Source organism: Pipistrellus hanaki (assembly GCF_964339955.1).
Source record: "Pipistrellus hanaki genome assembly, chromosome: 2".
NCBI lineage: Eukaryota > Metazoa > Chordata > Mammalia > Chiroptera > Vespertilionidae > Pipistrellus > Pipistrellus hanaki.
Genome location: NC_140504.1, coordinates 173,506,564 through 173,533,859, shown reverse-complemented (window position 1 = coordinate 173,533,859; position 27,296 = coordinate 173,506,564). Strand labels below are relative to the sequence as shown.

General features: G+C 53.7%; 2 protein-coding genes across 12 annotated transcripts in view; one reads left to right on the top strand and one right to left on the bottom strand.

Annotated features, from left to right (window-relative positions):
- ERI3 (ERI1 exoribonuclease family member 3) overlaps positions 1-17,177 on the top strand; it is a 124,836-nt gene extending 107,659 nt beyond the window's left edge. For all 10 annotated transcript variants that reach the window (XR_014794187.1, XM_084874684.1, XM_084874686.1 and 7 more), the window contains one exon: positions 16,663-17,177. Coding sequence is in view for 9 of the 10 variants with exons in the window: in XM_084874684.1 (XP_084730810.1) it covers positions 16,663-16,745 (83 nt within the window). In the remaining variant the exon portion in view is untranslated. The remainder of the gene's footprint in view (positions 1-16,662) is intronic.
- A 442-nt stretch (positions 17,178-17,619) lies between these two features.
- DMAP1 (DNA methyltransferase 1 associated protein 1) lies at positions 17,620-26,051 on the bottom strand. 2 transcript variants are annotated; one of them, XM_084872999.1, is made up of 11 exons: positions 25,979-26,051; positions 25,673-25,821; positions 25,070-25,161; positions 24,642-24,837; positions 19,650-19,808; positions 19,352-19,519; positions 18,889-19,074; positions 18,668-18,739; positions 18,345-18,417; positions 17,955-18,250; positions 17,620-17,732 (listed from the first exon to the last, which is right to left on the bottom strand). In XM_084872999.1, the coding sequence occupies exons 2-11, from the start codon at positions 25,775-25,777 to the stop codon at positions 17,673-17,675; spliced, it is 1,407 nt and encodes a 468-aa protein (XP_084729125.1). In that variant the 5' UTR covers positions 25,778-25,821; positions 25,979-26,051; the 3' UTR covers positions 17,620-17,672. The 2 variants fall into 2 exon arrangements, with proteins under 2 accessions (XP_084729125.1, XP_084729124.1); XM_084872998.1 differs by lacking the exon at positions 25,979-26,051 and having other exon boundaries at positions 25,673-25,896.
- Positions 26,052-27,296: the final 1,245 nt, after the last annotated feature.

Genomic DNA, 27,296 nt, shown 5'->3' with positions numbered 1-27,296 from the left:
CACTCTGGACCCTTCTCGCAGGTCTCCCAGTCCTTAACACTACTGACCAGGGCCCAGAGCCCAGCTGGGAAGGGTGGGCCTGGGGCCGATGGAGAGGGGAATGTGTGGTTTGGCCTGAACTCCCATCTGTACCAGTAGCCTCCTATGACATTTGCTGGGCGTCACATGTAGTCAAGAGGACTTTATGTCTGTTATCTCATTGAATTCCCCAACTCTGTGAGACAGGAGATATCACCAGGCAGGAAACTGAGGCTCAGGAGGTTGTCATTCATCCAAGCCTACAGAATAAGGACATGGAGAGCCGGAATTTAAACACATACCTCTCTGGGGTCAGAACTCTTAATCGGCAAGCTGTACTTCCTCACTGTCACGCCGCCAACCCCAAGCACACACGCATCGCCACGCCTGGATCCATTTAAAAGAGCCATCCACGTACAGTAGGCAGACAAGTTCCTTCAGCTTGTAGCCTCTGAACACAAACCCTGACCCAGACCAGATCCCCTGCCAGGCTGAGCCAGACAGAAGGGAGCAGAATTCAAACACCCCCGCCCTCAGGAGCTGTGTGTTTGAGACATTGGGCTGTAGCAAGAAGGACACACAGAGGACAGAATGTTCCCGCAGCTGAGCCTGCCTAGGATGTCACAGCACGCGGCATCCAGGCCCCTGCCGTTCAGGGAGGGGCTGAGCCGCTCAGGCCAGCAGCTGTGGTGGCTGAGGTGTAGCTGTCCCAGAGGCCCCTCCAAAACTGGGTTCCAGCTGTACCCACCCACCAGGCAGGGTGGGAGCGGGGAGTGTGGGGAACATGTCCGGGGACACGTGTGCAAGGGGAGCTTGTTCTAATGAGGAGAACATGGCTGCTAGTTAGGCGAGGGGCGGGCGGGGAGCCTCTGAGCTGATTGAAGGCAGGGGCAGGGGTCAGACAATTAGGCCCAGATCCGGCTGTTTGATGTGAGTTCTGAGGCCTCAAAGCCTCCCTTCAGCCCGCTCCCTCCACTCCCTCCTCTCCCTCCTCTTTCCTTTCTTCTTCTGCCCAAAGGCAGGAAGGATGGAAACGCTTACTCTCCCTGTTACTATTATTAAACTCTGTGGCAGGCCAGCCAGACCCAGGACTCCTGCCCACAGGGGGCCCCCAGAACCCCAAGGTTCCTTGGACCCCAGGGGGCATCTGGCCAGCAGCCAAGGCCAGCCTGAGGGCAGGGACAAGGTGAGGCGCAGGGCAGGGTACCCTTCTGCCGCTCTTGCTTCCGAGATGCTAGTGAATGGGGCCTCCCAGGGGAGATCCGGGCCTGGGGCTGCCAGGGCCACGCCTCAGGCCTGCTTTGAGCATCTCCTCCTGCAGCCACCTAGTTCTTTTCCGATCTGTTCTGGGGGTGGGGGAGGGGGGGAGCATGGTTCATTCACGCTCATATTCCATCACACATACTGTTGTCTGTAGCAGCCACACCAAAACCTCACCCCACAAGGTGAAGGTCCATAGAACCCCCACAGTACTGTCACTCTCATGCACCAAAGGGCAGGCAGTGGCCCCCCAGCCCCAGCCCAGATGTTATAAGCACATATCGAAATAGGGTCCTACTCTGGTCACACACTGGCTTGTGCAGGAACCGTGACTGTCCCTAGGCAGGGTCCTGGGTGGGTGTGGACTGGGTCCTTCCAGTCCCCATCTTAGGAAACAAGCCTTTTGAGCTGTACTGACCAGAGAGTGGGAGGAAGCCAGATTGGGGGGGGGGGGGGGCAGTGGGGAGAGGGAGGGTGGGAGCAGAGATAAATGTTAGCTCATTTCTTCCGTAATTAGTTACTCCCTCATCCCCGCGTTGTAATTGTGAACAAGCTGTAATGTTTAATTAGTCTGTAAATGAAACCCCAATTTCATAATGGCCTGGCTGACAGGGCTAAGTGAGCAGGGGAGGAGAGGAGGGGAGGTAACCGGGAGGGCTTGCTGAGGGGGAGGGCGGGCTTGTGGGATCACCTCCTCTTTCAGCCCCAGCCTGGCCTCTGAAGGGAGGCGGCTGAGACTCGGCCCGGCACCTGCCCTCGCCTTTACCAGCCTCTCCACTGGCCCTTCTTGCCAGAGAAAGGAGAAGGAAGGGAAGGTTCCTGGCATCCTTATTCCACCCTCCCTGCCTCCCCTCAGTCCGGTGGTCGGGATACCACAATCACAGCCCAACCTAGATGCTTCTGGTTAGAGAAGCTGACTCTGGGGGCCCAGGCCTGTGACCCCAACAAGAAGGATACTTTCTCCCCAGATCCAGCCTTCCCCTCCCAAAGCACCCTGCTGAGAGGCCTCTGCTTAGCACCTGGGCCTCAGGATCCGGTCCTCTGCCTAAAGAGGCCAGTGATTGGCACCCGAGATGCCCCTCCCCATCCACTCCCAGTGCTAATGGAATCTGGCATCTGCTCTGCAGGCCCCGGGAGGCCAGGCCTTCTCTCAGGAGGCTCGGCGCAGACTGTGATAAACGGGAGCTGCCGCAGGGGGGAGCCCCTGGCCCCTCCGCCGCCTCATCGGTCTCTCCCTGTCTCCCCCACAGCATCCTCACTGCCTGCACACACCCCACCCGCCTGCCGCAGCCATAAATCTCCATTTACGAGGGTGGCGCTGGTGGGGGAGGAAGGTAGCGCCGCTAATGACGGCTCCTCAGCCGGATTTTTCATGTTGCACAGTCATAAATTTTTAAGAACAGCATGGGCAGCACGTTAGCGAGTTATCGAGGCTGCCTCTGTGCTGGCTTCCTAGTTCCAAGAGAGCAAGCAGAGTCTGGATAGGGCAGAGGAGGCAAACGGGGCAGGGCTGGGGCCCAGCAGCCAGACCAGTGTAGAGGCCTGGGTGAGGCCGGGCCAAGCAGGCAGAGCCTTGGCACAAGGGGGGAGTGCTGCCAGAGCAGCTGGAGCCAGGGACAGGCATGGGTGGGATCAGGCGTGCGGGCGCACAGACCGTGGTGTCGGGAGCCTCCGATGGATGCCTCCGCTCCAGGACCTGACACCATGATGTACGGGGAGCCTGAAGACATATGGATTTCCAAAGCGGCCACTTTGAACAGAATTACAAATCCCGACCGTGTGCACAATGAGGCGCCGGCCCGGGCAGAGCTGCCCTGGATTCTTAAGTCAGATGGTTTGTAGGATTGTTCTTGGGAGCTGAGGTCCCTGGAGTCACCGAGAGAGATTCCTAGGGAAACGCCCACAGAGCGGGTGGATCTGTGGGTATTCTGGAGCCAGGCTGGCCTCCTGCTGGTTCAGGCTCATCCCTTCCAGGTGGGGGTCCTGCGTATGTCATTCACCCTCTCGGGCCTCTGGTTCTTCCCTTTAAATTGGGTTCGTGATGGCTCCTGCCTCTCCCGGCTTCCTCTGAGGATTTGAAAGTACAGGTCAACTCAGTTGTCTACTTAAATCTCTGGGAGAGTTTTGAGGGGCGTGTCTGGGGAAAAGCTCTCCGCTGGGCATTCGCTTTCGTTCAGTCATTCATTCAGAAGATGTATGTTTGCTGAGGTCTTCTGCGTGCCCAGTCCAGTACTGGGTTTTCAGAGGCGAGGGAAGTCCCTTCCTGGGAGGTGGTCTGAGCATGTGTGGCTGTGCTCCCCACCCTGTGCCTGGTCTCGCCTCGGGGGCCATGGGCGTACCCTGTGCTGTTCTGCCATAGCGCACCTAAGCCTCAAGAGTGCTGCAAGGCACACGCAGGCCCCGCACAAGCCCCCAGGCCAAGTGCTCCCCAGAGTTTCCTATCTGCCTTTGGGGGTTAATGATCTTAACCATCGCTTGAGAGCACAAAGTCAAGAAATCAGATGTTGCTCAACTCAGCAGAGGCAGTGCGAGTGTGTTTGTATCAGGTGTTCAGGGTAATCCACCAGGACAAATGCTGGTTGAGTGTCTCCCAACTGGGCCTTGTTGGTATAGGGGCAGGCCCCGCCTCTTTTCAGCCCTCTCATTTCCCTGTACCCCATCCAGCACAATGCCCGCCCTCATTTCCTGGAACCTGCCATGCCATCGCTCACCTTAAGGCTTCCCACGTTCACTTTTCCCTTGGGCGCCCCATTCCCGTCCCTTGGCCTAATTAAAACCCACTCATCCTTCGAGCACATCTCAGATTTTGTTTCCCCAGGCAAGTCTTCCCTGTACTCCCTAGCACCCTGCACTCCTTTATACACTCTGTCACAGTCATAATTCAGTAATGAGTTGTTTAATGCCTCTCTCCCCCAGTAGATTGTAAGTTCCCTGAGGGCAGGAACTTACATTTGTTTTGTTCAGCTTGTCTCCCCAAAGCATGACATGGCATCTGACTCATGCAGGCAGATAATAAATAAAATGTATTGTTTTGGATTGAGTTAGATTGCGTTGAGATGGCCCTGGCCCACCCCTGTGTGCCAGGGCAAGGGGAGGCGGATTGAGAAGTGCCTGGAGCTGAGGTGGTTCCCATTAGTCCTCATGATTAATTCACAGCCACACTGTGATGGAGTAGGCTTGTCCCCAGTCAGCAGCTCCGCTGGGGCCCACCTGTTAGCCACAAACAAACAAAGGGGATAAATAATGCATTGGGAGCCGAGCCAGGCAAGGCGGCGGTATTGAAATTAATAGGGATTAGCTGAGCAGCTTGAGGATGAAATATTTACCAGGTGAGGCTGGGCTTAGGGAGGGCAGCCCCGCTCTGAGTCCCCAGGCACAGGCAGCCCTGTCTCCAGGGCATCCCTGGCTAGGACCAGGAGCCCCAGCTCCATACTGCTGCCCCAGTGCCTTGGTGTGCAGGACAGGAAGCAAAATACTAGGAAGGCGTGGAGGTGGGAAAGGGCCTGGAGCTGGGGGCCCTTTAGGAGCTGGGGCCGGGATGATTGATTTTCAGGGCCCAGGCATGTCTAGGCTTCAGGTGGCAGACGTCAGGGCTGGAGTAAGTTCACCTGTGATCTTGTCATCCGTCCCCCCTTCCCCTCTCTTTTCCGCCATCCTTCCATTCTTCCATTTAATACATAAGGACTGGGGCCTCTAACACTAGTGCCCTCAAGAGGGTTGTGGTCTAGCTGGGAGTGACCAAGACCATCGCAATGGGGAAACCCATAGAAGGGATTCCTAACAAATGTGAGGGCCCGGGTAAGGCACCCCAGGAAACTGTGGCAAGTCCAGGTCCTGAGGGACAAGGGGAGCACCAGCAGAGAAGGGGGAAGTTCCAGATAGAAGGAAAAACTGAGTGAGGCAGATGGAGACCCAGAGGGCAACCCAGACAGATCCTAGGACTTTCTAATGTGTTTGGATACTGTCCTGAGAGCAGTGAGGCACTGTTGGAGGTGGTGGTTTGTTGTTTTAATTAACTCTGAAACTTTTTACTTTGAACTAATTTTACATTAGCAGAAAAGCTTCTATATATGTTACCCAGCTTTCCCTAGTGTTAACATCTTATATAATCACAGTACAGTTATGAACATCAGAAAATTAACATTAATGCTACACTCTTAACTAAAGGCCTTATTGAATTTCACCAGTACTTCCACTGATGTCCTTCACGGATCATTGAAGGGTTTAAGATGGGGAGTGAAATTACCAGATTTGTAGTTTGGAGGGACACCATGGAGGGGATTGGCAGGGGCGCTGCTGCCACCTCGGTGACAGATGGTGGTGCCCTGGACTGGGAGAGTAGTAATGGGAATATAGGTTTAGAAATTATTGGAAATTCATGGTAATTAAAAGCTCAGGAGTAGATAAGTTTGCTCAGGAAGAGAGTAGAGAGAGAGAAGGAAAGAGGGCCATGGACAGCTCTGAGCAACACCCACATCCTAGGGTGCTCAGAAGCAAAGGCATGTTCAAAGGAGAGAGGGGTGGTGTCCCTGAGGCCAAGCGAAGAACGTTTTAAGGTGTAAGCCCATTGGGTCGGATCCATCTAAACCTGAGAAGCTTCCTGTGAAGTCATAGGCACCATTAGAGAAAGCAGTTAGGTAAAGCAGTGGTGAGGGAAGTTGCAGGGTGGAAGAGGAGTGAATGAGACCATGAGTCTCTGAAGTTTGGCCATGAAGGGGAAGGGAGATGGGGTACTAGCCACATGGGAAAGGGGAATAAAGGGGGGTTACTTTTAAAGATGTGGAAGATTTAATATATTAACATGCTAATGTGGAAGAGCCAGTGCAGAAGAAACAATTGGGGTTACTCACAGTGTCCGGCCCCTGAAAAGGCAGTTGGTTGGGCACCAGGTGAGGTGGAGGGAGGGGCTTTACAGGTGACATCAGGATGGGTGCTCTCTAAAGGATGAGAGGAGAGGACTGCAAGATGCACGAGTAGCTTCTGTATTTCCTATGAAGGAGACGAGTGTGTGGGTGAGGGGGTCAGGGCTGATGCTGGGGTAGGGCATTTTAGATTGTAGCAGGGGAAGAAATTTTGAAAATGTCTCCAGGAAGAAAGGGAGAGAAGGTGTGCACACTGACCAGATTGGCTGGGCCATTTCATACACCCAGTTGAGGTTGACAGCTATGATTTTATGGGTGGAGTGACTCTATCTGCTTGTGATTTTATTTCTAATTACAACTCAACCCAAATGCAGGCATAGAGAAGGCAGAGTTTGGGTTTTTCCCGGCAGGAGTGATGGAAGGAAAAGGGGGCAAGAGAGTTGAGATTATTGGCAAGAAAGGATTCAGATGATGGACCATGGAATCCAAGTTCCAAAATGAGGTGGATCAGTTATGTCGTTAGGACAGACATTGATTAATACATATCCATTGTCCTTCTTCCTCACTCAATAGAGCCCCCATTTAATCAGGGCAGCAGTGTGTACCCAGTAAAAACGTTAGTTTTTTTAGTTTCTCATACAGTTAGATATAGTTATGTCTCTGAGATAAAAGGAATTATTGTGTGGGACCTCCACGAACAATACTTAAAAGGAAGGGACTCTCTGGTTAATACATTCTTCTTACTTTTTCCTTCTTCCTCTTTCTTAAAATGTGGACGTGATGGTCGGAGCTCCAGCAGCCATTTTGGACCAGGAGATAGCTTGGAAATTAGAAGCAACACGCTGAGAGGGGCAGGACAGGAAGAAGCCCAAGTCTCCGATGACCTTATGGAGCTGTGGGGCTTTAGTCCACCTGGACTGCAAGCACAGACTGCAAACCTCGCTTAGTGAAGCTGTGTTTTCTTTCCTCTCTGTTTTCACACGGGCTCCCGTCTAACCTGCACTCTTTTTGCCTTTTTAGTAACATGGCCTGTATCCTGAGGTACAGCAGGAAACAGTTGGGTCATATGTATAGAGAGAGCATGGTAGAGTTATGCCTGAAATATCAGTGTCCTCATTGACCTTTGCCCTCCCTCCCCTGGTTCGTTTGTTATAAGGTTCTCTTTTCTGCCTGTACATTCTGTATCAGTTAGTATGCTTTCGGCTGCCAGAAAAAGAAACACAACTTAGAATACTTGAAATAGTAAGGGGATTTATTACCTCACAAAAGTCTGGAGGGGAGGTGATCCTCAGGCTGGTTGTTTCAGCATCTCGGCAGTGTCAGCAAGGACCCAGGGTTTCTCCCCGCCGCCCCCCCCCCTTTTTTATTTTATCTTCAGCGTGTTCTTGGCAGGCTAACTCCCCTAAGTTGGAAGGTTGGGAGATGGCTCTGCACTCTCAGACATGTGCAAACATGAAAACATGCAGCAGGATGTAAAGGGCTATTTCCCCATTGGGCTTCTCTTTTTTAAGGATGAAGCAAGTTTCCATGAAGGTCTTTTAGCAAGAGGCCAGAAGCCCTGGTCGCTCCTAGACCAGTGACTGGCCAGGGAAATGGGGTCACCGCAGATGGCTCAGACCACGGAGCATTCACCCTGGTCACATGAGTGAGGAGTGGGCTCAGCTTGCAGAAGGGCAGGGCTGTTGGGTAGGCAGTCAGAGGTGGACAGGGGAAAAGGTGAAGGCACGGAGAAGCAGAGTTGTAAAGGGGTTCAAGTGACATGGAAGAAAAAGTGTCTTATCATCAGAAACTAGGAGTATTTGAATTTAATATTTCAAAGGAAGAGCAGTAGAGGATGTTAAAAAGGTTGAAGGTGTGATTGTGGAAATGGTGGGAATAAGATACAACAGACAAGGCATTCGTACTGAAGTCAAAGAACCCAGAGGACGTAGAGGCTGTCACAGGCAGGCTCAGGAAGGAGGTGGCCGGGGTCTGCACATGCTCACAAGAAATCCTCCAGGTAGGCTGCTGGCACAGAGCCTAACCTCTCTAGCTCCCAGTCCCCGTTTTGGAAAACATCCCTGGTTAGACCATTAAAGAAAAGTGTGAGGACCCCCAGAAGACAGTCCCACAGGAGGCTCCTGGGGACAGGTGGAGGTGGAGGCTTGGTTGGGGCAGAGGTGGCTGCCAGGTACGGCGGTTGTGCTCAGCTGGTCTCGGTAGCCACCTCCGTCCCTGGCCAGGTCCTCTTCGCTTAGCGTACCTGCCCGTCCTCTGGCATCTAGCTCCGGCGTCCCAGAGCGAGGAGGAGGTGAGGCTTGGCCCCTCTACCTGGATGGGGCTTGGCTAGAAACAAGTGGGGGGAGGCGGCACCCATTATAATGGCCGGAGCAGCCTCCCTGTTACTACGGCGTATTTCACTTTTAATTCTGACATATAATGTAATGATCTTTTTTAAGGCCCGATGATATTATCTGCCTGACTAGATTATTGAGTCTTCATCATCTCCAGATAAATTTATGGCCAGGACGAGGCTCAGGATTTATCATCAGTCAATAGAGCTCGATACTCTAACAAGGCGTGTAATAAGATATACATATTTAATGATCCAAGGGGAGGAGCGCTAATGGGAGCCCCGAGTGAGTGGTCCACGGGGCTGGGGCTCTGCCCTAGGGCTGCCATAGCAGTAGGGGCATGGACGTGGTCTGTGCCCTGTAGTCCCAGCTCTGGCCTTTCTCAGGACTGCCTCAGTCTCCTCCTTGTCAGGACTCCGGGGTGAGGCAGACAGGGCGGGCGAGGCAGCACTAGGGACTGCCTCAGAGCTGGGGCCTAGACCTCTCCAGCCCACAAGGTGCCTGCACCTCACTGGGGAGCTCTCCCCGCTTCTGGGCCAGGGAGGGGCTGGGGGTATCCTCAGACCTGTATACCCCGGCCCCTGCGCACGAGGGTGGGCCCACAGGGGGAGGGGGTGCCGGGCCGCGTGCCCAGGCCGCTGATGGTGACGGATGGTTTTTCATTACAGCCTCTCAGGTCCTGCCCGCGCCCTGTGTGGAAATTCTATTTATTCCCTAATTTGTAAAAATTCCCTCTTTATCTGATCCCAATCAGGGCGGGGTAATTGGCTCTCTGGGGCAGCGGCTGGGGTCCTTGATGAAGAGCTATGTGGATGTACCCAGCCCGGCCCCCGCCCGGCCCGCCACCAGGGCCCACAATTAATAATGATTTGCAAATGGCAGACAAGCAATAACACAGAAAGATGTGGCGTCCGCGCTGCCTCTTCATTTCCTCCCCGTGCAGATATAAATGGCCACAGAACAAAAACCCAGCGCTATAAATTCTGGAATTAGTTATTCACCGGGATAAATGGGCCTGGAGCCACCACCCATCTCACGCCACCCTCCTCGCCTCCTTTCCCTGAGCCGGGTCTGTATCCCCAGGTGTGCTCCGAGCCTGGCCCGTGGCTCCTCAGCATCTTTGTCTCCCGACTCAGTTCCCCGTCTTCCTCCTGGCCCCTTCCCACCACTCCAGCTGCCCCTTCCTGTGTGGCCCAGAGTGGGCGTGGTCACCTGCTCGGGGTCTGTAGCTTCCTCAGCCTCCAGGTCCTCTCACTGACCACCCTGGGTTCTGTCCTCACTCTGCACTGGGATTTGAATGGAGTTGACACATCCTGCCAGGCCTGGGCTTCCGATCGGGGTTGGTCTTGGGCATCTTCTTTGGCCTTGGGGACCAGTCTAGTCACTTGCTCGGCCAAGTCTGAGTTGGGCCCCTGGTGGCCAGATGTGATGTAAGTGACATACGGGGTGTGATGCTGTGCTCACCGGTCAGGCTGTTGTGGGATATGTTGGCACATGCATTTCCGGGCACTCTGCCCTCTCGGCCAGGCGCATCCTCTCCCCACCCCCCAAGTGGCTGCGAGCTGGCGGGTAATGGGCGTGTAATGGCCTCATTTCCATGCCCGGCCTCCAGGAGCAGCGGTAAGTGTTTGATTGCCTTAATTTCCAAACACATCATTATCCCAGCTTTACCAGCGCTTAATAAACACTTTATGAGGATTTTTTTAAAAACATCTTCGGTCCGCATACTTCTCTGAAGTGATAAACTCTAATTAAGTCTAATATTTAAAAATATGGTAATGGTGAGTTGTTTGAATAAGTGGACTGCATTTCTGTAATTTCATTATTACGTAAAGCACGCTAATTATTTGGAGCGCGCTTATTATGGAGAGAGAAATCGCCTGCTAATCAAGATGAAATTGCCTTTTCCCCTTATTGTGGAGCCACCGTCATCCTTCACCATCAGCCCTGTGGCACCTCCAGGCACCTCGGTGGGATGGAGGGGGGTGAGGGGGGCACTGGAGAAGGGGTCACTTTAGAGTTGAGGCTCTAAGGGCCCTGTCTAGGGGGGGAATGGGAGCTGTGGGAGCCGTGTCTGTGGAGAGATAGAGTCTTTATCTGGGGGGGGGGGGGGGGGGAGGTGTTACATGGGACAAGCTGGCGCTGTCGGAGAGCCCAGAGGACTGGGGACCATGACTGGGACAAGAAACCGGGGGTTAGGAAATATCAGAGAGTTGCTGTTAGAATAACAATATTATTATTGGTTATTATTAGAGTAACAACAACAATAATAACTAACCCAGCCACTGTTTTAAGCACTTGACAGAAACTAATTTCATTTTTTTAAAAACCCTTTGAGGGGAGTAATTGCTGTAATTATCATTTTTATTCCCATTTTGGAGAAAAAGAAATCGAAACTAGAGAGGTTCACAGTTAAGTGGTGGCATTTGGATTCGAACCCAGAATGTAAGGACGTACAGGGTCCCTCTGCTGGTTCAATCCTAAATTCACTGCCTTCCCTCTGAGCTGCAGTTTGCTGTTGTATCCTGAACTGACCCAGCCGTAGCTTAGGGTGCTGGCCCCCAGCAGAGAGTTGCAATTTAGCAAGTAAAATCTAGGACACTGGTTAAATGAGAATTTCAGATAAACAACAATAATTGTTTTAGTATATATACGTCTCAGGTGGGGCTGGGGACATATTTAATCTGGCAAGCCTATGTCAGGCAGGCAAAGATGGACCCACTGTCCCTTTGCTCTCCAGCATGCTGCTGCCCGGATGTCCAGACAAGTGGAAAGATGTGGCGGTAAAACGAGCTTCTAGAAAGTCTGCACACTCAGGACTCTTGCTCACTCCTTCTTCCCATGGCTCCTACTCCTTGCACTGTTCTCCCCGCCCCCTCGCTGCTGGTCCCTGCTCCACAGCTTCTGGCCGCACTCCCACCAGCTCCTGGAGGTCATAAGGTTGAGCTCCCAGCCAGGAGGCCTCGGCTTGGGTCTGAGTCATTTTTAGGCCACATTTTCAGCTTGTCTCTCTGCTGCCCTGATGTCCCCTTTGCCTCTTGGATCATTTCACATTCATTCTCTTTCCTGACTCCAATAGACCCACGTATGGGAATCGTGGTATGACAGAGGTATCATATCAAAAGGGCAAGGAAAAGTGCGGGTAGTCAATCCATGGTGATAGAACAAGTGGCTGTCCACTAGTGAGAAAATAAAGTTAGCTCTTCTGTTTCTCACCATGTACAAAATAAACTCTATACAGTTTTAAAAAGTTAAACATAAAAATGGAAAGTATTAGAAGAAAATATATAATGGCTTTCTAATAATACCAGGATAGGGAAGGCCTTTTTAAGCAATATATAAAGCCTAGAAGACATAAAGGAAATGTCTGATAAGTTTAGATGTTCCATAGGAACCTCAAGACTTAGCACATCTGGAGCTAAGTTCATCACTGACCCCAGCCTGCACCCTCTTGATGTGCCTTATCTCAAGATTCTGGGCTCCTCCCTCCAGCCTGCCAATCCCCTCACTAAGGCTTGCTCATCCTATTTCCTAAAAATCTCTTTCCTCCGTCCACTTCTCCAGATCACCAGTAGGCCTCTGCCGCCACTGGCCTCGTTCTGGCCTCCACTTCTGGCCTGGACCATAGTACAATCTGCTAATGGGTGTGTCTGCCTTGAGGGTTAGTCCGTCCTCAAATAATCATTCTGAAACATAGATTTGGTCCTGTCATGCTTCTCCTTAAACATGTTGGTGCCTCCCAGTCATTCCCAGAATAATAAAACCTTACGTTCTTAGGTTATCATTTGGGACTACATCAGTTTTCTCTAGCCAGTCCCTGCTGCCTCACTAGCTTCATCTCCCGCCACTCCCCTGCCTCTTAGTCTTCATCACCCCACCACCACCGCTTGCTAAACTTCACATTTCCCCTCCAGAATGTGCCTGTGCCGCTCACTGTGCAAGGACACCTCCCCACCTTCAGCCCCAACATTCTGGCCAGCCCCTCCCCTACGCCCTTCAGACCTCTGCTTAATTTTGTCCTCCCCGGATCCTTTTCTGGTTCTCGGACTGAATGAGGTGCCTTTTCTGTGCCTCCTCCTCATAGCACTGTTCAAACTGCACCACCTACAGGTCTGTCTCTGAGCTCGTCAAGGAAGCTACAGTCTGTGCGGCCCTGGGACCACCATGGCCGGTGTGGGCCCAGCACACACGAGGTGTCAGTGTTTGCTGAATTAATGAGCACACGAATGAATGACCTCCAAGACATTCCTTGGCCCCCTTCCCTCCTCGGGGTAACCTGGCCCAAGTCCTGCTTCCTGTCCTCTGATGTCCAATTCCCAAACAAGTGCAGCTAACCATGTCAGCCTCCGGCGGCCGTGGCCGGTGAGCTCTCACTGGGAGTCCCGATGGTCTGAGCTACCCTCCACTAGCAGATGCAGGGCTCTCCGTGGCCAGCCAGCAAGCTTATCCTTTGTTAGGTGCTAGCTCTACGCACCTGTCCGGGGGGCTGATGCCACCGCACCCCTCCCATTGTGGTCTTGGCAATATAAAAATATTTTCAACATTAAGAATGTTAATGCCCATAGAAAGAAGAGGGTCATTTTTTTTCACAAGTTGATGACCCTGCAAGAACATAAAACAGATTAGTCTTCTAGAATTTGGAGGTGATGAAGACCTGTTTCTGGAGGCCTTCAGTGTGAGCACAGGCTGTGACCCAGCTCCTCATGTCCCCACCTCATGACAGCTTCAGGCTCACCTCATTAGCTCAGTGAGAGGTCCAGACGATGGGCTGCTGCCCCAGGTGGCCCGGCGCTTCACACAGGACTCTCCCTGCTGCCGTCTCTCTGATCTGTTAAAAGACCCAGATCTGTTTCTGTGCTTCTGCCCAGTTCCCTCGTTTTCTAGCCGTGCCATTGACTGTTTAAACTGATCAGGAAGTAGGTTGCATGGGCTTTTGTGCAGGCTTCCAGGGCGGGAGAAGAAGCCCGTGTTGGAAGCCCGTAAGTGCTATGCCAATGACTTTTGGGTGAACTGAAGCAAGTGGCTCCCCATCTGGGTTCCTCTTCATGTCGTAGACCAGTTGCACCAAGACTCCACAATCCCCAGAAAACAGGACCAGTAGTCAGTCCAAGTGGGAGAGTGAATGGTGGTTGGTTTCATCAAGTATGCCAGCCGCGCCATGCATGCCATGGATTGTGCATTATACACTTCCTCACCATTGGGTGGAAGCTAGCATGTCTTCCCTTCAAGAAGAGGCGTTCCAAACAGAAGGCATGTACAGAGACCCGAGGCACATCACCTGTTACTCCTCATAATCCCGAAGCCGCGTCCATTGTCACCTTGTGGAGGACCCGAGGCTCAGAGAAACTAAGCGGGGCTGTCGCCAGTGGGCACAGTTCAGACTTCAAACAAGTCTGTCTAACTCCAGAACCCACTTTGTCATTTTCAGAAAACAGTAAGTGGTTCCTTGACATGGGAAGATAGAGGTTAGGACTTTAAAGAGGAAAGGAGGTGACCAGGTTTGTGTAAGAAAGATCACTTTGGCAACAGGAGAATGAATTTGAGGGGGAAAGAGGACAAGTTATTGCTGTAGAAGCAAGAAATGATGTGCTGGCCAAGGCAGTGGCTGCCAGAATGACAGGAAGTAGGTGATTAGACAAAATGAGAGTCTACAGTTCGCACTTGATTAGATTTGGGGAGTGAGGGAGAAGGGCAGGTGTCAGGCCTGACTCGGGTTTCTTGTTTGGGCGTTTGGGGGTCCTTTCACAGGGATGGAGAACACGGGGGAGTGAAGAGGCTTGTGGAGGAAAACCAGTTTATTACTGGACGTTTTGAGTTTGTATGGAGGTCTAGAAAGAGATGCTCCAGAGCAATTGGGTCTGTTCTCTGAGCTCAGGAGAGAGGTCCAGGCCGCAGACGGTGGTCCTCGGGGAGCTGACGTTCCTCGTGTGGATGAATCCTCATCTCCCTTGTCTTTAGCATCCTTGTCTGAAGAGGTCAAGGACAGCTGCTGGGGCACGTGGGCTTCTCCCAGCTCAGGGCCGGGCACAGGTGGGAGGTCAGTGCTTGCCCTCTGGATGGCCGGTGGCCTGGGGGCAGGGGCTGGCACTTCCACTTGGGCCCGGGGAGGCAGATGGAGTGATTTGTCCAGCACTGAGGGAGGAGCCAAATGAAGTCAATAGAAAACTAATTTTCTTTTCTGCTGGAAGAAATGAGGTGTGTGGCCGCTCGGTAATTGCAGATAACGAGGGGACTTATTCTTAATATGCAGAGCGGCTATGGTCCCCAGGGTACAGGAAGGATTGGAGGTGCCGGACAAGACCAGACTTAGGAAGAAAATCGCCCTCTCAGAGTCCCTCTGATGGTGTTATCACAGCCCTAGGCCCTGTCATAAACCCTCCCCCTCCCAGGGTCCCTCCTGCCCCAATCCCACCCCCACCTGCCACCCCCACATGGCCCTTCCTGCCCCATTCCTCTGCCTTTCAACTGCCTACCTCCTCCTGTCACAACCCCTCCCTCCACTCTCCACCCCCACGCCCACCCCCACCGCACAGGCATACACACTAAGGGAGACAAATGACAGGGCCTCCGATGAGCGGGGTGTGTGTCCGGCCCATAAACCACGGGGATGGGTCACGTCTGGAGTTGCCATGGCCGCCACTACCCACCCATCCGTCTTCCCTCTTCTGCCTCAGACCAGCCCTTGTAGCCTCTTGAGTCTCTGGAGGAACAAGGTATCCCTGTGACTAGGTCCTGGGTCACACCTCTCCACGCTCACATCTGCCATCGATACATTCATGCAAGGCAGGGCCCAGTCTGGCCTAAGCAGAGGCTGCAGAGCTGGTGACTGGCTGATACTGGCCCAGGCCTGACCAGAGACTTCTTACCGCCTTTTTAGCTCTGGTGGGTCCCCTCCTAGTCTAAGGTCCCGGCGAGGGCAGGTTGAGACTCAGTAGAAGGGGTTGGTCCTTGGCAGCAGTGGAGCCTCCTGACCCCACCTTGACCTTACCACCTCCCATACCTGATTATGACATCAATGTGCAATACCTCTGCCATCACAGCCATCGATCCCATCAGGGCTGGTGGCAGCTGAGGCCCTGATTATGGGCTGGAGCGTCTGTGGGAGGCGGGAGAGGTGGGAGGAGAGGCTGGCGAAGGGATCAGGAGTTGGTGGCTGCTCTGGCAGTGGGAAAGGAAACCCAGGCCCTCGGCCATTTCTGTCCTGGGCTTACTCTAGTCACTATAGTAGTGGGACAAGCTCTGGGAAGTTGTACCTCCTGCTGGTGATGACAGAACACACCCTGACCCATGTCCATGATACTAAAGCCCCAGAATACCTGTTCCTGTGACCACCAGGATTCTGGGACCCTTGGAGTATGGGGAACGAAACTGGTGAGATTGCCTGACAGGGTGGCAGACACAGACACATTTAACCTGAGCCACACCACACAGGACTGAAGTCCTGCCGGCACCAGCTCCGAGCCTGTGGGGTAGGAGAGGCAGGGCTTGGGCTCAGGTGTGTCCAATGGAAGTTAAGGGCCAGGGCGTTAGGGAACCACGAGCCTGCACCCTCTCCGCTGGTCGGGCCTGCACAGGAGCTGTTCCAGGCAGGCTGCTGTTTGAGTACGTGAGCCTGGGGCCCAGGGCAGGTGTCTCCCAGGGCCCTGGCCCAGAAGTGCCGAGGCTTGTGCCTTGTCACCAGTGATTATGGCCTGGGCCATGTCTCACACACACGCAAGTGGCGGCAAAGTCACCCTGGCCGTGGGCGTGATGAATGGCCGCACAGTAATGAAATGGAGACATCAAGGCGGGTGGCGGGAAGACGGAGTGTGGCGGACAGGCCGTCCCCACGCGGCGGCAACAAGAAGGATCGCCCAGCGGCCGGGGGCCGTCAAGGGAGAAATTACACATTTACTCTGCCTTTTTCTTACTGCGACGGCGCCCATACATCACCACTGGGGCCGGGGCGGGACACGCCGGCCAATTTCCAGCATGAATTATGGGACCGAGAAACATTGAGACCAGGCTTCCTGCCCGGCCAGCATCATCCAGCCCAACCTAACGCTGGAGGTGCTGCCATAAGGGAGTGGGACCCCTAGTTTAAAGTCTGGCTCCAAATCTGACCCTGCTTCCCACCCATGTAAGAGCACCTGGGGGCGTGGGAGGGAAGGATCTGGGGCCCATCTGAACGTCTTTCTTTTCTCTTTCAGATGACTGCAAGAACATTGCCAACATCATGAAGACACTTGCATATCGAGGCTTCATCTTCAAGCAGACCTCAAAGCCGTTCTGATTGGCCGAGAACGGGATGGGGCAGTACAGGGTAGCTGCTTGGCCCAACCCAGAATCCTCCTCTCCCTCGCCAGAGGGGAAAAGGGAGAGTGGCACAGCTCTGCATCGAGTGTCCCCGGCCTGCCCTGCGGGCCTGTGCCCTGGGTAAGGGCGTGGCCACTTGGTCCCTCCGGAGCAGATGCTTTGTGGCCCCCCATCCCCATCCCACAGCCTCAGCCCAGTATTAGCCCCTCCCATTATGGGCCTGGGCTAGGGGACCCAGGCACGTACTGCCTCTCCCTGGTACACAGGCTTCTGCTGGGGCCACCAAGCCCCCTGTGCCCCCTCCCATCTGTAGTGCATGGTGTGTGGTGCCCCCAGGGCTCCAGGACAGATCTCGTGTCCACCCCATCCCCGCTGTGAACGTGCCACTGAATAAAGTCGGGGAAATGAGGCCCTGGGTAACGTGTGGACCAGATATGCTGTGCCTGATGCTGTCAGGAAGGGTCGGAGCTAGTGTGTTCCAGGCTGCTGTGTGCTCAAGGCCACCAGTGCAGCTGGCTGTCACTGACGAACCTCTGAGCCCTTCTCCCCGTCTCCCCCTGCCCCCCTGCCCACCCCCCGTGAATATGTACAGGGCCACAGCCACTGAGCATGAGGCTGCCTGAAGCTGCTGGAATCTGAGGCCATGGCTGCATGTGAGCCACCGTGAGTGTGGAACCACAGGTGTTCCTAGGCACAGGTGCTTGGCCAACATGGGCAGTGCTTAATGGTTAGAGGACCTCCATGCGAGCAGGCCCCAGTGCCACCCATGAAGTGGGTGTGGTGACTCCCTCCTGACCACCCTCCCAGCCAGGGGCAGCAGAAATGGTGGGAAAGAAACGGAGGCAGCCCAGTCCACTCAGCAGCTCTATTTACACAGCAGCAGCATTCACCCCCGGCGTGGCCCTCATGGCTTCTTGGCTTTCTTCACAGAAGAGGAGCTGGAGGCCGATTCCCGACGCTTCCTCTGAGGATACAGAGAAGACGATGAGATCAGTGGCCAGCCCCTGAGGCCTGGTTCAGGCTTGGTGCATGTGTCACACTGGCCATCCACCCCCTCCTGCACTCAGTCTCCACCCCCGAGTGACAGTTCCCATTGCAGGCACCAGAGGGAGCAAGCCTGTGCACACACGTGAGCATGCTCACATGCAGGGCCAGTTCACACTCCTCAGCTTGTCCAGGCTCTTACCGAATTGGGCGTGAGAGGTGCACCCACCACATCGATGATGGTGTCCTTGGTGAGATCGGGGGCAAGACCGGACTCGGGTGCCACTGACTCGGCAGAGGCCGGGGCCGGGCCCGGGGCCGGAGTGGCGGGGGCCCCCAGCACGCCGGCCCGCGCCAGCGCCTCGTGCCGGTGCCGCAGCATCTGAAGCTCATACTCGCAGTTGGCGCAGGCCTGCTTGAGCTCGTAGAGCAGCACCAGGTCACTCCGCAGCTCGTTGAACATGTGCACCAACTCCTCCGTGGGCGTGGGGCTCAGTTCTGCAGGTGGAGGGTGGAAGGCACAGGGCAGGGCTGGAAGGCTGGCGACAGGGACCACCCGCCCCCTGCCTTTATCCGCGGCCTCCATACTCACCCACACCCAGCTCCAGCAGCATCTGCTCCAAGGCCTTGATCTTCTTCTGTCCCACAGAGCTGGGCAGCTTCATCTGCAATGACCCAGCAGCTCAGCCCTCTCCCCCACAAGCACTTAGAGTGAAGGGGACTAAGGCAGTGGGGAGTGGAAGAGAAGTTAACCCCTGGCGGCAGCTCTGGGGCAGAAAAGGAAATAGCTAGCAAGTGGAAGTTAGGACCAAAGCCTGGCCGCGTCCCCGAGGCCACCTCTACCTGCAGCACATGGCACCCCCTCTCCCGCTCCGGCCCAGGGCCCAGACACATTGAAGGAAGTGACACACGTACCCGCTGGCTCCTCAGCGTGACGCCTGCAGACTTGAAGTCCGGGAACTTGATGCCCGCAGTCTCAGGAACAGCCTGGGGGAGAAGGCGTTGGGAAGTGTCACAGGGATTGGACCTGGTGTGAGTCCCAGCCCCCTGCCGGCTCCGGGTGCTCTGAGCCTTCCCCTAGGTCCCCTGTGCCAGCGGCCCCTCCACCCTGGGCTGGGCTGCTTTAGTCTCCACACCGGCTTCTCGGCCTCCTTTTTCTGGGGCAGCTTCTTCTTGGGGGCCTTGCGTTCGGTGCGCCGCTGCTCTGCAGTGGTGTCTGCCGCCGTGATCAGCTTCTGCAGGTCCTGGCTGCGCTTCTCCCGCTCCTTCTTCCGGGCCTCGATCTTGCGCAGCTCCTGTAGCAGGTACTCCTCCTCCGCCACCTGGGAGAGAGATGCTAAGACCCGTGTGCAGGTCCTTGGGGAGGGAGGGTAGACGGAGAGGAAGGGGTGCTAGGGAATCTGAGAAAAGATCATCAGTGAGGTGAAGGACTATCAGAGCAGGGAGGGTGGCTAGTGAGGGGGTAGGGCTGGGAGGGGGGCGCACACAGGTACCAGCCAGTGGGCAGTAGAGGGACTTGGGGCAAGAGAGGTGAGGGTATCGAGGATAGAGACAGTGGATTTGGGGGCATGGAGGAGAGTTTGGGGGCTCAGGGCTGACCTGCTCTGGGGTCCGGTTATAGAGGCGCTCCAGCTGTTCCTTCCGCCGTCGCTCATGCCCAGCATCGAATACTGGTATCTTAAGGTCTGTGCCTGGCACAGCCCGCACATTGGCAAGCTTAGCGCAGATGTGGTAGTACCGTTCCTTCAAGTCCTCCACGGAACGCTTCTGAGGAGAAGACATGGGGGGTGGGCTGGGGCGGGGGACACTCAGAGGCATGTGGAAGGAAGGGGTGGATGAGAGCAGTGGGCCTGTTAGGCCTGGGGTTAGGCACACATGCAAACGAGCACCTGCTCACCTTGAACTGCTGGTGGTCATACCGGTCGTGGATAACTACAAAACGAAGATCAAAGCGGCGGCTGAGATCGAAGAGGTGATCGGTTTCTGCTTTAGTCCAGGCGTCGTCATGAAGATAGAGCTGGTACTCCTGCTCTGAGTACACGGGCACCTGCACCGTCTAAGGGCACAGAGGGGCAGAGTTGGGGCATGCCCACGTGGTGTCATGTCCAGTGGGCGCCAGTCTGCTTTGACCATAGCCCTTTTGTTTATTGCCAATCCCCGGGCTAGACAAAAGCAAATCCTCTGCCTGGGCCTTGCGCAGGCAGCCTGGAGATGGCTTCCAGAGGGAGGAAAGAAACTGCTCGATCAGAGGCCCGGGCACCTGCCTCTGCGTCCACTCCAGGAGCCATTTCACCGTGCCTTCGGCTCCACAGCCCAGTAACCGCACACATGCTCCTGCCCCCTTGGTTAAAGTGACAGGCCCACAAGGTAAGCACTTCTGTGAAGGCCAAAGGTCAAATATGGAGAGGGGCAGGTGGCTAAATACTGGAACAAGGCCCACTCCTCTAGTCCATGGACACTTGTCTGAAGCACGCCTGCCACCCAGTGGTGGCAGTGAGACGTGCAGCTCCCACAGCTCTATAGAAAAGGCACCTGAATCCGACTTCCAACAAATGCACCTCAGCCGGTGCGTCCCCTAGACCTCCCTCAGGGGCAAGCACCACACAGCCGAGTCCGCCAGTCAGGGACCCGGAGAAAAAGTCAATGCCAGATTGGACCAGGGAAGTTTATCAAAAATCACAGGGCTCTGAACCTGCTCTCAAGACCCTAATTCCAGCTGCCTCTTGAACATCTGTGGTTCACATACAACTTAATATGTTCAAGTGACCAATATTAATAAGACTCATTGTGGTAATCATTTTGCAGTATATACAAATATTGAATCATTATGTTGTACGCCTTAAACTAATGTTATATATCAATTACACCTCAATTTTTAAAAAAATAAAAATATGTTCAGTACTGAGCCCGTCACCCTCCCTCAAAGTTACATCTCCTCCAGTCCAGATCTCAGTCACAATCACCATCAGCCCAAGCCAGAAACCGAGGAGGCATCTTAATTCCGACCTTTACCCGTGACACCCCTCACCCCTCACACAAATCTGTGGCTTTTACCTCTGGAAACTATCCACTGTGACATCCCAGTCGAGATCACCACTACCATTTTCCTGGGTCAGAGAAACAGCCCTCCCGTGGTCTCTGCTCCATTCAGTCCTCCCCCAAGCATTTCTCCATCTGCAGCCAAGATGGCTCTCTGAACAGTGCTACTCAAAGGACAGCTACAGGCCAGTGCTGCCTGCACACTGTTATCCCTGGTGTATGGTAAGAAAACGGGGAGTAGGCACTTAGAAGCCTTTGTAACAATTTTACAGTAGTCACACACTGCTGAATCTGACAGAGAGGAACGCGGACTTGTATTTTGTCTAATCTATTTTTAAATATCCTTTACCATGGATAACTTAAGAAGCACTGTTCTAGAATATATATCTGAGCAGGTCACCCATCCATTTTTAAGCCCCTCAAAGGCTTCCACTAGCCCAGAGGTATCCTAAACTCAATAGTAAGGGTTGTCTGGTTCATTTCCTACCTTTGGGGTTCAGCCCAGGGCCAGGAACCCTTATAGGTATGAACATTTACTGGGTCAATCAGTGAAGCCAGGGGTGAAAGCCCTCTCTCTGCAGCCATTGTCCCTCCTGGACCTCAAGTTCCAACCAAATGACCATCAGTGATGTCTCCCTCAGCTTCTGTTGTTCTTGCCTCAATGTCTTCACATCTCCCCATTCCTTCTTCCTAAATAACTTCGTCTCTCCTCTGGGAAGTCTCGGTTTCCAAGGTTTGGTTAAGTATCCCTCCTGTGCATTTCAATGCCATTTATTCTAATACAGCACTTGGAAACTGTGTAGCCAGTCCTGCTCTCAAGGAGTTCACAGCCAAGTGAGGGAGCCATTCATTCATTCAACAAACATTCATCCTGGGCCTGCTAGACCTCTGCTGGGGCAGGGATGACAGTCCAGCTGAAGAAACAACAGTTGTCTGATGACAAAGGTATGCCTCGGGGTAGCAAGTGACACCTGATCCAGCCTGGGAACGGTGGTCAGGGTGGAGGTAAGTGAGGCCTGGTTCAGTCTGAAGGGCAAGCAGAAGTGAACTGGTGAGGGAAGACGGTGGAGAAAATCCGAGGCAGAGGGAGCAACACAAACACAATGATGAGAAACAGCCTCGTGTGCGTGAGCGTGGCAGTTAGGGACACAAGGGCAACACAGGGAAAGGCATGGAAAGTCAGCAGAGACCAGCTGCTGCAGGCCTGTGTGCCTGAGCCAACAGGCTAGTTTTAAAGAGTGAAGGGGTCATGATTCTCTTGCAAAGAGCACCCTGGCAGCAGTGAGGACAGATGGGGTGAACGGAGAGCCTGGGAGACTAGCTGGCAGGTTTTAGAGAGAATGCGGGTAAGGAAGGCCTGAACTAAATCAGCATAAGTGGAAGGTAGAAAAAAGGACACAGACTTGAGGCTTTAAAAACCAGAGGACTTGGCAACTGAACATGCAGCGGGGAGAGACGTGCTGTCACTGGTGACTCCTGTTTCTGGCTTGAGCAAGAGGGCAGCAGTGAGCCACGGACTAGTAGTAAGCAGGACGGTAAGCAGGACTCCAGGAGCCAGTAGTATTGGAGGGAATATCATCTGGTCCCTTACCTCTGACTTCATTCGCCACCTGTAGTCATCATGGTTCTTCTAAAACTGAAATTTAAAATCTGTCTGGCTATCCACAGACATCAGGGCAAAGCCCAAATTCCTGAGCCTGGTTGCCTGACCTGGCCCTTCATCTCCCACCATGTTCTACCTTGGGCTTTAGGCTTCACCCACAGGGAAATGCCCACAGCATGCCATACATGTGACTCCTTTTTGTTGTTGTAGTTGTTAATCCTCACCCGAGGATATTTCTCCATTGATTTTTAGGGAGAGTGGAAGAGAGAGGGAAGGACAGAAACATCGATGTGAGAGAAACACACTCATTGGTTGTCTCCTGCATGAGTCCCGACCAGGGCCCGGGTTGGGGAGGAGTCTGCAAACTGGGACCCTTTGGTCTGCAAGCTGATGCTCTATTCACCGAGTGAAACGAGCTAGGGGTGACTGCTTTTAAATGTGTGCCTTTTCCTCTGCCTGAAAAAAACCACTGCACTACTTTCCTAATATCATCCAGTGACATCTTTCAAGACCCAAGCTCTAACTTCAGGAAGCTTCCATGACCTTCAGAGCCTCCCACCATAGTATGTATCCTACCAAATCATAACTGATTCCTCTCCCAACCCCTCCCTAACAATGCGGACAGTTTCTGGAGGGTAGATACTGTGTCTGATTCATTTTTGTGTCCCCAATGCCTACGGCCTGGCTTGGCATGGAGTGGTATTTAATACATGCAACATGAATATTCTTTTGTCTTCACTTCAAATTGTCTCATCCAGCCTTTCCTCCCATTGCCTCAGTGCATCACTTCTTGATTGTCCCTTCTGGATCTTACATCTTCACCCTCTCCCTCCACTGGACCTGAGGGGCCCAAGATGGCGGTAAGATAGAAGAAACCAGGTTTGGGCACAGGGGAGAGTGATAGGTCACACCTGGATGTGCTGCGACTGAGAAGCCATCACGGGGAAGTATCCGGTGCAGTGGGATATATCAGTCTGAGGGGAAAGAAATCAGGACTTGAGAGGCTCAAAGCCTAGGCTAATCCAGGCTGCAAGGAATACAAGGCCATATTGTACAGTGGCTTCAACAGAGGCCTAGAAAACCCTCACCCAGCCCTGCCTCTCTCTGGCTGACTGAGTCTGGGTAAGGCCTGCTCATCTGAGCCTTAATAATCTAAACCAGAGGTAATTCAGGTTGGACTAGGGTGCTGACATAGGGGATTAAAAACAGGAAGACGTGATGTATTATGGAAACAGAATCAGTAAGACTGAATGAGTATCACTCAGTTCTAACTCAAATGCCACCTTCTCAGAGAGGCCCGCTCTGGCCACCCTATCTAATGAGGTCATCCCCACACTGACAAATTCACTCTAACTCATTTCATATCCCATTAATACCCGTTTCATTTTGTTGATGACTCTTCTCTGAAAGAATCCCATTTATTTGCTGATATGTTTCCGATCTGTCTTCCCTTACCTTCTTTGTCCTGTTGTTGATTAAAATAATGTGAGAGCCCTAACTGGTTTGGCTCGGTGGATAGAGCGTCAGCCTGCGGACTGAAATGTCCCAGGTTCAATTCCAGTCCAGGGCATGTACCTTGGTTGCAGGCACATCCCCAGTAGATGTGCAGGAGGCAGCTGATTGATGTTTCTCTCTCATTGATGTTTCTAACTCTTTGATGTCCTTCTCCCTTCCTTTCTGTAAAATCAATCAAAAATATAAAAAAAAATAATGTGAAAGCTGAGGAAAAAACTAAGTCAAGAATGATTCACACACAAGTTTCTGGTTTGGGCAATTGCATGGGTAGTGATACCATTCACTGATATGGGGAACAGATTTGGGGGTAGGGAAGAGAGAGCACTTACTTGAACTGAAGCACTGTGGGACCTTCAGGGAGAGATGTTAAGTAAAAGACGGGATATGTAGGTGTTGTTGACTTGGACTGGAGACATTAAGTTGGGGTGAGTGGCATACAGAGGGTAACTGAAGCCACAGGACAAACGAGACACAAATAGGGAAAAGCATAGCGTGAGAAAAGCAGAATACCTAGGACACAGTGCTAAGGACTAGCAATATTTGAAGGGTCAAGTGAAGTCACCAAACACCAGAGCAGGTGCAGGGAAGGACAGGATGCCATGGCAGACAAGACCCAGAGTCCCACCCCGCAGGTATTCGCCTCAGGACTGAGTGGGTAAGCATTGCTGAAACCACACAGTGGCTCACGGTGTGCGGACGGCTGTGGCCCGTGTCCAGATGGCGGTGGCTCACCTTATTGAACCTGGCGAAGGGGTAGTCTTTGCCCTCCTCAGCGGCTCGTCGCCAGTGGAAGAACATAGCTCCATCCTTGCGGGCCGGGTTAGTGAACGGCATCCACTTCCAGGGCCGCACCTTCTTGGAGCCCAGCTTGGCCTTCACTGTGCGGTAGCCTTGACCAGTGTCACTGGGTAGCAGTGGGGGTGCATCCCTGACAGCAAGGGGTAGGGAGGCGAGAGGTCAGGGTCTGAGGTGTGGAGAGAGTCTTCGGTCCACCTAGGAAGGCAGGTCCCGGAGAGAGACACCTGAGCTCCTCCCGCCTCCTCTGAGTGAGCAGAGCCCTGGCTGGCAGAGATACAGAAGAAATGGCGGAGAACTAACAGTGAGGGGCAGGCAGGGGGTCCGCCACCAGGGCCTGGGGGGCTTGGGGTTCTAATACTTGCTTCTTGTCCGAGTAAAGCAGTGCATAGACCTCCCGGTGCATGCCCTCCGGCCTCTTGAAAGTCAGTGTCTCCGAGGACTTCTTGGACTTTTTCTGAGAAGGGAAACCACAGGAGAGGAATCACAGCCTAGACTCCTTTTCCTGAAAATTCTTTATCCCAGCTCAATCCCTGAACAAACCAGCACGCACAACGGCACACACACTATGACAGCCCATGAAGGCACAGGAACCCACCAACAAGGGCACCCCGGTGTAAGCAGGTCACTCCCCTCCCCAGCCTCACCTCCTCACCTGGGTAGAAAAGACTTTCACACCATCTCAGGATGTTACACCGAGTTGGTGCCTCCACCCCGGTTTTTGCAAGTGTCACACTCGCTTGGTCCTCTCATCTCTTCCAAGTGTCACACCCTCTTGGTCCCCATTTCCCACAGGTGTCCCACCTCCTCCGTCCCATCCCATCAAGGCAGCACATAGTCTCTGTCCCGTTATGTCACACATATACCTCCCATCTCATTAGCAGTGCAGCACCCCATCACCTCGCCCATCTCCCTACCGTGGCCACGCCTCCCCGCCGCTACCCAACGCTCCCGGGCGCCCCTGCTACCTTGTCCGGGTTGATGATGTCCTTCTTGCTGATGGTCCCGGAGGCTGCATCCCCCTCCGGACCCCCAAGTTCTAGAATGTCCCGCACGTCCGCGCCAGTAGCCATCGCGCCGGCAAGTCGGGGGGCGCCCCGAGGTCAAGGGTCAGTGCCTGAGGAGGGAGCAGGCTCAGATCAGGGGGCAGAGCCACTTCTGCCTGCCCAGGTGGGGGGCGGGGTGGCCCGGGTCAGGTCGGGGTTCCGTCTGCGTCCCGCCGCTGGGGTCTCCCTAAGGGCCCCATCTGCCTCTAAGCCCCAGCGCCTCCGCACCTGCAGACCCCCGCCGCCGCCGCCGCTCCCCTCTCTCTGCAAAGCCGCCGACAGAAACTACTTCCGGGCGTGCGCAGCTCATACGCGGCCGGCAGGAACACTTCCGGTCTGTGCTCCGTCGTAATGGAGCCCTTAGGCAGCGCAGCATGGAAGCTGCTGCACTCGGGGAGCCCGCCACGGTCTTTGGCTCCCACCAGCCCGCCGGGGTTCCTGCACTGCTTGCTTTCTGGCGTTTTCTCTCTACGTTGCATTTCCGTTGCATTTGGGGCCGTGGAAAGAGTTCCCAGAACTTAGGGACATTGGAAATCGCTTCATTTCTCTGAACCCATTTCTTCGTTTGTAAAATGGGAATTGTAATGGTACCTGCTTAAATGAAGTACAGCTAAGCCATGTAAAACATTAACACCGCGCCTAGCACATTTAATTTTATTTTATTTATTTATTTATTTTTTTTACTTGAGTTACCGGTCTTAATGTCCCCCGGTCATTAAGTGCTGAGTATGTACCGGGCGCTCTGCTAAGCCATTGGAGATGGCGAGATTAACCAGACAAAGCATGGCTGCCAAGATGGAGTGAGGTCTGGCCCTCAACTGCACTCATTTGATGGAGGTGTCTGTGGATGGGGGCCTCGTGGGGCTTTCCTGGGGCCCAACTTCCTGAAACTTCACTGGTCCAGGAACTAACTGAATTTGTGTGGATTACAAAGAGGACCAAGAACACGGCCCCTAGCAGGGAGCAGCTGAAAGAAATACCTCTTGAGGGAAGAAACTTACTACAGGACCCTCTACCCTGCTCTGTCCACTTCTGGCTCCAAGGACCATTCCCTTACCCCATAGGCAATTCCTGCTGTAAGACAGCAAACTTCTGGAGAGAAACTGCTAGAACAGGATGTCCGGAAGAAGAGTAGAAGGGATGACAAAAAGCAGCTCCCAACTTCAGCTTCTGCAAATCAGCCCGCAAACAAGGAGTATACAGGGGGCATTGGGGACTGGGAATGAAGAGGGGCTTGTAAGGGCATTAAGGAGACTGGGCTCCAAGCCGAGGTTTACTAAAGACCCAGGCAGGGGCTGGAGGGGCAGACAGCCCACAGAAGTAAGCTGTCAGTGTAGCCTGTTCTGGCTTGGAGGATACAGCAGCTGCATCCACAAGCCTAGCTAGACCCCGAACTTTGGAGGACTGAGCCTGGGGGTACAAACCTTGCCTTCTTCCTGAGGCCTGATTTCTGGGTGAATCTTTTGAACTTGAAAGTTTCCAGGGAAAACGAGGTCTTATAGCAGGAATTGCCCACGGAGTAAGGGAATGTTCCTTGGAACCAGAA